The sequence below is a fragment of the Oncorhynchus masou genome, chromosome 5 (assembly GCF_036934945.1).
Source record: "Oncorhynchus masou masou isolate Uvic2021 chromosome 5, UVic_Omas_1.1, whole genome shotgun sequence".
In the NCBI taxonomy this organism is placed as follows: domain Eukaryota; kingdom Metazoa; phylum Chordata; class Actinopteri; order Salmoniformes; family Salmonidae; genus Oncorhynchus; species Oncorhynchus masou.
This window is the reverse complement of record NC_088216.1, coordinates 59671789-59684230: the sequence shown is the minus strand read 5'-3', so window position 1 is coordinate 59684230 and position 12442 is coordinate 59671789. Positions and strand designations below refer to the sequence as shown.

Sequence of the window (12442 nt, the reverse complement as noted above, 5' to 3'; positions counted from 1 at the left end):
AATTGGTAGGGTAACCTAGTAGGTTATTATTCGACATTTTCTAAATGTTGGGTTCGGCCCATAGGTTATTCAGCTAAGTAACGGGAATGAAGCATAGGCTACAGACAGATTAATTAGATAGGCTACAGACAGATTAATAAATAGTTATCCATTTAGGATTCTTAAGAACTGCGACATGATCATTAGGCACTAGGCTGCTGTTCTTAAAATGTGCCTGGCATAATCTTAAGGGAAAACGTTAACAGGTGTAAACCTACTTAAAGTGGCAATCAGCAGTTGAAACAATAACAAAGCCTCGTCCTCGCCCCTGTTTCTGTAAAAAGCTGACGGATGGGGCTGGAGAAATGTAACCAATCTCAAATTCATAGACAGAGCTATGAATGCAAGGACTGAGCATCTATGATATCAAAATGATAGTTTTAGTCATGTTTTGAAGCTATAGAGTGTTTGTTTACATTTACTTTGTTTACAAACATTGGAGTAAAACAAACATATATTTTGGGCTCTGAAGGGGTGTGGCAGTTGAACTAAGCTCATGAGGCATTTATATTCTTCAAGAATCAATGGGTACATATCATTCATTTATAAGTCCAAAGAATGGATGTGGCAACTGCAGATTTTCCCTTTAAATGGAAACAGGGATTATTTATCCAAAGACAGCCTAAACCTGGGTTACCCCACCTGCTCAGCCTGCTTCAGAATCACTTTGGTCATCAGCTTGTTCCTAAAATGGTCAGAATCATTGCTGGCATAGCTGGGAAACATCTCAATAAAGAAACAACATATTTATGATATTAGGCTATTAGGTTATCATTCATCAAACTAAATTATGGTGTGGAATAAAAATCAATGACACACACAAAATTGTGGACAAAATCACTTAAAACCTAGTTTCAAATAGGCCTATAGATCTGGAATTGGCAACAGACATTTTTTTTCTCCCCAAATGTTTTTTTGCCTCAACAAAAAAAAATATTTAAAGTTTTTGGTCTGTACAATCACCAGGAATTCACCAAAGTATTCCCACGAATAAAAACAGAGACGTGATTGTGTCTCAATATAATGAAGGTAAATTATTTTCCAAACACCCCCCCCCCGGACCATCCACTTCGACAAAAATCGACCCATGGCCGAATCTAGTTGCCTACCCCTGCTATAGAGGATCTAATAGGCTAAATTAAGATCATTTTCTAGAACTCCCCAAATAGATAATTTATGGGCAAACCTACAGTGAAAACTCCTAGTGAAATCTAGCCTATCATCACCTTAATCATAAAAACAATTTGTTGCAGAGTTATAAATAGATTTTTCTGCGTTCCCTGTTACTGATCCGGGAATGTAGTCTAACCTTGAGTTAATCCCATGTTGCCGCTTCATCCATGGAGGGAGCAAATCCCGCAATGGCCCAGATTGAGAGTCCATCCCGGTGTCCGCCGCAACCTAAAAGCGAGGAATTACAGAGTTTTGAAGTCCCCCGAGATCAAGTCTCCCCTCGGATTAAAATAATCCTTGTAGGCTACGCACGCTGTTTGCAGACAAACATATTACATATGAAAGCAGAATGTTTCATGAAAATCTTAAAACATAAAATCACTAAAATATTCAAAGAACCCCCAAAGCACTGCACCAAACCGGTAATCAAAGGCCTTAGCTTAGACAATTGATTGTGGTTCTAAGTAGATTGTAGAGTAAACAGGCTAAGGCTAGTCCTGACCTAATCTCTCATGAACAGACAACATAAACATACAACTAAATTAAGTGAGATTTTTGTTCTGGGTCAAGCGAGATCAGTCCTGATCTGGCGCTCACCTTGAGGCTACTACAGTAGGCCACACAAGGTCATTAAAACTCATTAGGCTGTGGGATAAAACTGCTATAAATAGACTGGTCTGGTCCTCAAGACCAGCTTGGGTCAATGTCCCAGCATCAGTAGGTCTATCAGTAGAAAACTTACTCTCAATTCACATCAGCTTTGGACAGGATAGACAAAACAAGTCAACGGGTAAAGTTGTGATGAGCCTCGTTTTCTTAGTACAAAATATTTGATAAAAAGTGTATATGTTAAGGTCAGAACTATTGCTAATGTTGGTGTGTTGTTTCCAGGAGACCATGATGGCGAATTCGTACGGAAGGCCCAGCGAGGGGGCGGAGCTAGTCAGCTCTCTGGAGTGGATGGATGATGACGTGAGCTCCCCAGACGGAGACAAGCCAATCAAAGCGCAGCGCTACAGACCAGGCGGAATGGGCCACCTGGGCAGGGAGCTGGGCAGCGAGGATATGGAGGAGGATGAGGAGGAGGAGGAAGAGGAGGGCCAGGGAGACGGGAACGCTCCCAAACGCCGAGGGCCCAAGAGGAAAAGGATGACCAAAGCCCGGCAGGAGCGCTTCAAGGCGCGACGTGTGAAGGCTAACGCCCGGGAGCGCTCAAGGATGCACGGGCTGAACGACGCGCTGGAGAACCTGCGCAGCATCATGCCCTGCCACTCCAAGACTCAGAAACTGTCCAAAATCGAGACTCTGCGGCTGGCGCGCAACTACATCTGTGCCCTGTCTGAAGCCCTGGAAGGGGACCAGTCCACGGAGAGCAGGGCCTTCATGGATACCCTGTGTGAAGGCCTCTCCCAGCCCACCAGCAACTTGGTGGCTGGCTGTCTGCAGCTCGGGCCTGGGGGTTTTGTTGAGGAGAGGCCTGAGGACAGGAATGGGGGGAGAGGAGGGCCCACAGTCTTGGGAGGGGTGGGGATGGCTGTTAGACCAATCAGCTACTCCTCCCCCGGCCTGCCCAGCCCGCCCTATGGCACATTGGACTCCGCCCACCTGCTCCATCTGAGGGGAATGAAAGGAGGGGCTTACGAGAGCCACTCCCCTAATGACTGTAACACCCCTCCCTACGATGGCCCCCCAACACCCCCGCTCAGCATCGGCAATAACCTGGTGCCCAAGCAGTCCTCTCCTCACTACCTCCCCCCTCACCACTACCCCCCCTCCTCCATGGGCCTGTACCAGAGCGCCCGCTATGAGCTGCCCCTGGAGATGCCCTATGACTCGTACCACCCTCCTCACATGGCACCCCCGCAGATGGGAACTGTCTATGGGGATTAAGGGCCAGAGAGGACAGATGGGGCAGATGTTACTCTCTCCAACAACACAACAATCACCCTGCCCCAACTGGCTTCATCTTAACCTATGACTGAGGTGTTGGGAGAAATCAGACTTTGGTACTGAACACTGTGAAAGCAGCCCATCGTTGTGAACAACTGGGTAGTGCTGTTGTGGACTGTTGTTTACATTTGTGGACTGTAAAGGTTAGGGCTCAACACTGTCAAAGTCTGCTCATGATTGACTTTAAACCAGTTGTTTGCTGCGGTTGTTTCTGAATGATGATTAGGTTAAAAGGCACCCACAACTTGACCATTTTCATGACCATTTCCTATTCCTAGTTCCTATTGGTGGAAAGTCTGTCTTGAAGAAGGACTTCAGCTTGACCGCTATGACCACATTATGACAACATTATGACCACATTATGACCACATTATGAGCACTTCTGACCAGCACTGGGAACATGAAACAGATCATTCACGTTAATGCATTATACATTTATTTATTATCTTATTTAATATTTATATGAACTATTGTTAGTAATGCTGTGTTTATCCGTTTTATATGTGTTTGGTCTTGGCCTTCTCTATTTGTGCTGTCCTTGTTACATTGTTGACGGACTCTGACAGTGTATCTGTTATCTCTCTGTGTCCATTTCTCCTTTGTTGTGTGTTCTTTCCTGTTTCACACTGAAAAGAGATTCTCATATAATATTGCTAGTGTAATGTTGCTGATGACCAAGGGGAAAACTGCCCATGAGGAAATGAGAAATGTCTGCTGTTGTAATGAATAGAACAAATATAAATTCCAAAATGTGATTGAAGTTGAACCATCAGCCAGGTGGATCTTATTCATGGACATTCCTAAATCAAATATACTGTATGTATATGTTGTATAATATTCTGTCCAGACACTTTCTCCATTGCCAAATATGTTCCTTTAAATGTACAAATGTTCCTCGAGCTGAAAACTTTTGGATTGTATTTTTTAACAAACATTTTATGAATTAAAACAATGTAAACTTATTTTTTTTTGTGTGAAATTCTGAAAGTGAGTTTGCTTAGATTAAAAAACTGTCTTGTTAGGTCAAAAGACAGTCAAGGACCAACTGCAATTAGGGTGTTTGCCGGTAGTGGGAGGGAGTGATATGTGAGAGTATGGACAGGTTGTAACACAATGAGAGAGGTGAGAGGGAGTAGAGAAGATGTGGGGGGGGGGGGTTCAAATGAGAGTACTTCTGTGACTACTGTTATTATGCTACCACCCCTGAGAAAATCCTTTTCCCGCACGCACACACGCACTCACACTCGCACACACACAAACACACACACACACACCCCTAGCCCTACAGGTGGAGACCAGAAAGGAAGTGAGAAATGAGCATGCAAGAGAGAGAGAGAAGGAGAGAGAGCGATAAAGAGAGAGAGAAGGAGAGAGAGAGAGGAGAAAGAACGCTAAAGAGAGAGAAGGAGAGGGAGAGAAAGAGAGAGAGGAGAAGGAGAGAGGAGAGAGCGATAAAGAGAGAGAGAAAGAGAGAGATAAAGAGAGAGAAGGAGAGAGAGAGAGCGATAAAGAGAGAGCGATAAAGAGAGAGCGATAAAGAGAGAGAGAAGAGAGAGAGAGAGAGAGAGAGGAGAAAGAACGCTAAAGAGAGAGGAGAGGGAGAGATAAAGAGAGAGAGAGGAGAAAGAGAGAGCGATAAAGAGAGAGAGAGCGATAAAGAGAGAGAGCGATAAAGAGAGAGAGCGATAAAGAGAGAGAGGAGAGAGAGCGATAAAGAGAGATAGCGAAGGAGAGAGAGCGATAAAGAGAGAGAGAAGGAGAGAGAGAGTGATAAAGATAGAGGGGAGAGAGCGATAAAGAGAGAGAGAGGGAGAGAGATAAAGAGAGAGCAATAAAGAGAGAGAGAAGGAGAGAGAGAGAGAGCGATAAAGAGAGAGGTGAGAGAACGATAAAGAGAGAGAGGGAGAGAGAGATAAAGAGAGAGAGGAGAGAGAGAGCGATAAAGAGAGAGAGAGAGAAAGAGAGAGACATGAAAAATGGAGATGCATAAAGGAGAGTTTTGCTGTTAAATGGCCACTGTGGGTCCATTGTAAACGCAGCCTGTTCTTTCTCTTGACCCCTGACCCTGCATTGTGCTGAGGTTGCTGGCTCTGGAGGGAAAGACAGCTGGGAGAAACAGAGGGGAGGGACATTTCTCTGACAGACAGCTAGGGGGGCAAATGCACAGGAGGGTAAGTTACACCCCCTCATAAACCCACCTCCAACCAATCCCATCCCTCTTCATTCAGCATTGGAATGACACATAACTTTGCTCACACGCACACACACATAGGCACACACGCACACACTCGCACACATACATAGACAGGTGGAAGATGGTGATGCAGCGAGTATTTGTGCGAGGGTGTGTGTATTGGGTGTGTGTTGCTGGGCAGACATTATTCAGAAGCTGTCTGGCATTTGAACAATTGAAACCTCTAAAAATCTGTGTGGTTCTCAAGAAGACAATAAAGGTTATTGTGGGAGAATTTTGAAGGATGAGGAGATTGTCTTGATAGCAAGCCAGCCAAAGATATATTGGGGGGAGATGAAGAGAGGAAGACAGGAGGAGAGAGAGAGAAAAAACAAAGAGAGCGAGAGCATGGGGGAGACAGAGAGTCCCTGCTCACTCTTCACTGAGAGACATGATGACACTGTCACAAACAGTGGAGTCCATCTGCCCTCACTCTCAGTGTATAAAGATCAGAAACCTCTTGTGAACAAATATTTCATACCGAGCAGACAATAGATATTATACCTTCACTCTATGTCTCATTGATAGGCAGAGTGAAGGTTATGAAATCTTACTTTACAAAGAAATGTCAACAGACAAGGCAAGTTGCCCTCCTCCTTTTTTTCTCTTACACCATTCAACCCGATCCCACTCTTTCCCTCTCGACTCTTCTCACTCTCCTCCCTCAACTTCATCTCTCATCTCGCTCTCAATCTTTTGGTTTAGCTACACTAATCCATTGGCTTGCTCTTAATGAAAGAGTGGATGTGCGGAGGCTGGATTGCAGCAGGATGAAGTTTGGTGATTAAGATGGCTGGCCTCATAGGGCAGAGGGGGAGGCTTTTGCTGTTGTAATAATCCTGTACTATTCAACTGGGCTCAGTTCTCTCGCACACACACACACACACACACACACACACACACACACACACACACACACACACACACACACACACACACACACACACACACACACACACACACACACACACACACACACACACACACACACACACACACACCAGGCGGGTGATGTAGCAGGGGGGTTGGGGGGGCACAACACAGGGATGAGGCAGTAGGGGGCAGGGACGGTGTGCAGGGTGTGTGTGCGTGTGTGGGGTGAGAGGGGTTTAGGTGTTAAAGAGCTGTGAATGGTTGTGGGAGCGGGGCGTGTTGACTCTGACCCTGATGACCCCCTCCACCCCACAGTTCCTTCACTGTAGAATTGACCGAAAGAGGAACAGGAGAGAAGGGACAGATGGGCACTTTTACTGCAGGAAAGCAACAGAGAGACATGAGAAGAGAAGACCTGAGAGAGAGGGAGAGTTAACATGAACACATGAGCACTGTGGGGATGAGTAAGAGAGGGATGAGTAAAAGGGAGATAAGAGAAGAGAGATAATGTGAAAGCGAGAGAGAGAAAGAGTGGAATAGAGGGAAAGAGTATAAGGTCTATAATCAGTTGCTAGTGTAATCACATTTTGCTGCCTTAAAATTGAATCTAAAATGTACATAGCAATCTACACAACCTACTCCAAATTAAAAAATATATATTAATTCAGGTGTATTTAGTGCACATGGTGGAAGCACCTTTGGCAGACATCACAATTGTGAATAATGTTTAATAAGTTTCTACCAACCTTGCACAATTCTTTGAGCACCTGGATTCACCTGGTCAGTCTACACTCTTAGAAAAACGGATTTCAAATGGGTTCTTCAGCTGACCCCATAGGATAACTCGTTTTGGTTCCAGGTAGAACCCTTTTTGGTTCCAGATTGTCACGGATCCATCCGGAACTTTCATTAAGCACACCTGTCCCCTATTCCCACTGATTAGTACTTGTACACGTGTGCCCTTTGGTTTCCATTGGGCTGTCCATTATTGTTCCAATGTCCGTTGGTGCGTGTGAGTACATGTGCTGTGTGTTTTGGGCTTTCGTGCCCTTGTGGATTGGGCAGATGTTTACGGGTCTTGTACCGTGTGTTAAACATTGTGCTCGTGTGTATTTATTCGAGGTACTCCTCGTTCTTTTGTTTGGGTTTCAACCCGGTGTTTTGTGTACGTGCTTGTTTGGTCTTCATCCCCGTGCCCTTAGACGGCACGCCGTAATTTGGGTACAATAGAAAAAACTATTACGCATTCCTGCACCTATCTCCCAATTCTTCATGCCAATGTGACACAGGTAGAACTCTTTTGGGTTCAAATGGGTCTTTCAAACTCAAATGGGTTCTACCTAGAATGAAAAGGGGTTCTGCTATGGGGACAGCCAAATAACTATTTTAGGTGTGTATGTGATGGAAAGAGCAGGTGTTCTTAATGTTTTTTATACTCAGTGTATATCCATTGCTTTTGTCAAAATTGCTCAAGCTCAGAAAATTTGGTTATAAATCATCGATGGACAGCAATATTCAAACCTTGTCTCAGATTTTCAAGCAGATTTAAGTCAGGACTGAGACTGGACCATTCAAGAACACCCAACACCACTTGTAAAGCCATTCTGGTGTGTCTCTGCATTAAAAGTGAAAAATACAACTCTAGGTTTTCAGAAAATGATGGCGAGTTTTTCTCTAACTTTCTACCTGGGCGTTGCTCATTTATACAGATGTATGATCTTAATTTGATCACTCTTTTGCTACAGAGAATGTTCCTGTAAAGCAGGAAATGCAAACTTGTGGTGTATTTTAGTTTTAAAAAGGCTTCTAAAGTTTAATTTACACTTTATAATGTCGCACTTGATTTGCCCTCATTATGAATGTATCAACCCCTACAAAAATCTCTATTAATTATAATCCAATTATAATGCATTTCTTGTTGCTGCATGATTATTTTCCTGCTATAGTAAACTGGCTCAAATTAAGATCCTACATCTGTATTTATTTTGATCCTGACAAACTCCCCAGAACTTCCCAGTGACAAGCATACCCAAAACATGATGCTGCCACCACAACACTTGAAAATACAGAGGATCAACAACATTGCATTCACTCCACATTATTGGCCCATATAACAAAGTTAAAAGAAGAAAAAAAATCACTCCAAATCATTCACTCTGTTTTCAACAAGGCCATTAAGAATACAACATTGCAAATACAACGTTCTGGCCTAAATAAAAAACTACAGGTTTGGGTCAAATCCAATACAACAGAGAGATACCCTCTGTATTTTGAAGTATTGTGGTGGCAGCATCATGTTATTGGTATGCTTGTCACCGGCAAGGACTGGGAAGTTTGGGAGCAAAATAAATATTAAAGGAGCAAAGCCAATGTAAATATTTAGAGGAAAACCCGCTTCAGTCTTCTGAAAATCTAACCCTGGGATAGTTTTATTTTTCAATTGGACAGTTACACAAATGTTAAAGACACTTCAAGAGGCGGTGAGTGTTCTTGAATGGAAATGATCTTAAATCTGCTTGAAAATCAGAGACGCGGTTTGAATATTGCTGTCCATCAATGATTTCCAACCAAGTTACTGAGCTTGAGCAATTTTGACAAAAAAATAGGTATATGTTGCCCTAAGTGTTGGTAAAATCTTAGAAAAAATTATTCACAGCTGTAATGGCTGCCAAAGCTGCTTTGCTTTCACCAAGTATTCACTCTGGGGTGTGAAGACAAATGCAATCAAGACATGTCTTACAATACGTTTTTTTATTGATGTGGAAAATGTTCTATAATAGTTTTCTCTTTCAAAATGTGGAGTAGGTTTGGTAGATCTGTAGGAAAAAAAATCTAATTTAATCCCTTTTCAGATCAAATTTGAAGGCAGCAAAATGTAAAGACAGAGCAAGGGGTGTGTAGACTTTCACAAGGCACTGTCTGTCTGTCTGTCTGTCTGTCTGTCTGTCTGTCTGTCTGTCTGTCTGTCTGTCTGTCTGTCCAACCTCTGTACTGGCTTGAGATGAGACCACCCACTGAGAGGTCAGTTTACTGTGGTTATTAGGTCATCTGGGTTCAGGGGTCAGGGGTGGGAGTGGTCTAAGAGCTCCTTGGTGGTCAGTTTCATCACATCATCCAGTTGAGTACTAACAATCAATGCTGTTACACAATATTTACATCAAATGTGCCCCCAGTCCAATATAGATGTCAGTTCAGTATTAGATCATGTTGGAGCAGAGGAGATATATTTGAAACCGTAATCCTGATATAAACGGACATCCCACGCTTGGCTTGAGCGAAATATATTGCTTTGTTTTTACAAGGATTAACATAAGCCTCTGTGTGTGTGTGTGTGTGGGGGGGGGGGGGGGGTAAATGTGCTAGCTCTGATGCTTGTTCTTCTGAACTTCAAGCACAATGAAACACACATACAGAGTCAACATTGACTATTGATCACTCTGATCAGAGACAGAGGCTGATCAGTATGTGAGAAAACAGGGGAAGAGGAGGGAGGAGTGATAGAGAGGTGAATGTGGGGGAATGAAGTTAGATTGTTGGTCTTGGAGTAACAGATTGTGCAGGGCCATCGTGTTTAGAGGTTCTGTATTCATAATTCTCTGAGCGAAATATTGGCTGGTGACATCTGTTAGTTGATGTGTATTTAAATGATATGATATGCAGTACCGGTTCCAGGCATAAGTGGTCTTTTAGGGCCCCCGGCTGCTAGGGGGCCCCCGACCCCCAAAAAATACCTTTTTTTTACCTCTGTCAGGGTCTCAACTTACTATTGAGAGTGATAATAGTACAATACACAAGGAGCAATATTGAAATTTGCTTGTGCATTACCAGTTTTTCTCTTGTTATGTCAGTCACTGACAGTCACTCAATTAGCTACAGTATGTCAGCTAAAATGTATTTGATTGGTAGTTAGTCTAGCCAGCTATCTAAACTTGCAGTAATCATGGCCGAATACTGACTGGGCACGCAGGGCATGTGCCCAGGGGCCCTGACCAGCAGGGGGCCAAATTGAATTTGTTAGTCATTCTAACTCAGATATCATATTACAGTTTTTCTCAGTCACTTTGGTGCATTTTTCACATCATCCCTAACATGTGCAAAATAATAAGTGCATTTCTCAGAACAATTTGTACAAACTGCAATATACAATAGATATGTTTCTAAAGCTAGTCAGTCACTAAAAATACTTAGTACATCTTTTAAAAGTAAATATTCATGCCAATGCTCATGTCAGTGTCATCAGAATGATAAGTCATTGAGTCATTGTTCATGAACTCCTCAATTCCTTACTCAATTGGGGTAAGGAATGGTGAATAAGGTTGGAGGAATTCTATGAGCATCCTCTGGTGGGTCACAAACCATTGCCTTATGATGTTTGATCGATGGAAACTCACATTATCACAAATGACCACATACTTTGGCAAATCCTCTCGAAACAGACCCCTCTCATCATCAGGGATGACAGCCCTGTAGAGAGTCTCTAAAAAGTTGAGTAGATGCTGGGTGTTGTATGGCCCTATAAGGGGGATATGGGTTAGGACACCATGCTCCGAAATAGCAGCACACATGGGGATATTTCCTCCCCGTTGGCCTGGCAAATCCACAGTAGCTCTGTGACCGATGATATTCCGACCCCGCCTTCGGTCAGGTTAAAGCCAGCCTCATCCACGTATACAAAGTTGTGAGAGGGTTCACTTGATTCCAACTCCATTATACGCTATATCCCAGAACACACAGTTGAATTTGTTTTGGTAAGGAAGAGTGACATAAAATTTACATATATTGCATGTTCCTTCCACAGCAATGGAAAGGTGTGCAGTTTATGCTTACTGTATAATGTATAACTATAAAATGTTGCTGTAAAGTAGTTACATAGATATATGTTTTACCTGTACATACTGGTACCGTAGCTCCTTAACTCTGTCCTCATTCTTTTGGAATGGTACATGGTACAGCTGTTTCACACTCATCTGGTTTCTATGCAGCACCCTGTCGATAGTTGAGATGCTAACCGTATGGATGTTTTCAAAGACATCGTTGTCTTCTATAATGGTCCTTTGTATTTCCCTGAGTCTCATGGCATTGTTTGCTTGGACCATGGTGCAAATAGCCTCCTCCTGTTGAGGTGTGAAAAGGCGTCCTCTGCCACCGGTTTGAGGTAATCTTGCAGTCCTATGTGGGGAAAAATGCAGTGATGCATCGCATTTCACATATACAAAAAGTATGCGAACACACATTTTACTGTAAAACATTCAGGTGGGTGCATGTAAGGTGCAGTATGTATCTGTATAGAGTATATCTCTGTATGCTGTGAAATACAAGTGGACTACTGTAATATGAAACATTGTAGGAAGTATACAGTATACTGCTTATATACAGTAACAGTGCACTGTACATTAGTGGACATACCTGTTCTCTCTTCAAAACGTTTGAACTATTGAGGACACGGTTGATCTCCCAATATTCGGCTGCACCCTTCGACCCGCCTCAGCCATTGTAAGGCCATGATTGACAACATGGTCTACAATAGTGGCCCTTATGTCATCAGATATGCACCTATGTCCTCTTCTGCCTCTTCCTCTGTTTTGCCTTCCACCACGCATCCTTGCTCCTCTTCCTTCTCCTCTTGGCTGTTGACCCTGTTCGTTTCCTGGTCCATCCATTATTGGAAAATTGCAACTCTATGTTGTGGTCTGTCTATATATGCTTGCCAATTGATTCTTCATGAGATGGACCTTTGAGCAATTTAGACACCTGGTTGATTGTTGGTTGAACTAACACTTTACATTCCTTTATGAGTGAGGGTCAATTTCACCTGCACCATTCATCAATTCACGTTTTTGTACAAAAGGTCTAATAGAAAAGTGTAAAACTATGCTTGACAGTTTATGACAAATAGTTCAACAATTTAGCATGTAATGGCTTATGCAAGGAACTAATGCCTAGATGTTTTGAGGGATAAGACTATTCAATAGAGAACCAACATGACATGAGCAATTGATAATGTGGAAAAAAACTGACACTTGTACATTATCAATTGCAATTTGTTCAAATGAATAATAAATTGCTTTAATGATGTGCACAAGTGACTAGATGATTTGGAATTTGTACAAGTAGTATCAAGGATTGCAGTTTTGATCTAAGAAATGCACCAAAGCGACTGAGAAAAACTGTAAC

At 42.9% G+C, this 12442-nt stretch overlaps 1 protein-coding gene across 1 annotated transcript; it reads left to right on the top strand.

Annotated features, from left to right (window-relative positions):
- The first annotated feature begins 2109 nt into the window (after positions 1 to 2109).
- Positions 2110 to 3129, top strand: LOC135527546 (neurogenic differentiation factor 4-like). Its single transcript, XM_064956045.1, has one exon. It carries the CDS (start codon positions 2110 to 2112, stop codon positions 3100 to 3102), a length of 993 nt encoding a protein of 330 aa, XP_064812117.1. The 3' UTR covers positions 3103 to 3129.
- Positions 3130 to 12442: the final 9313 nt, after the last annotated feature.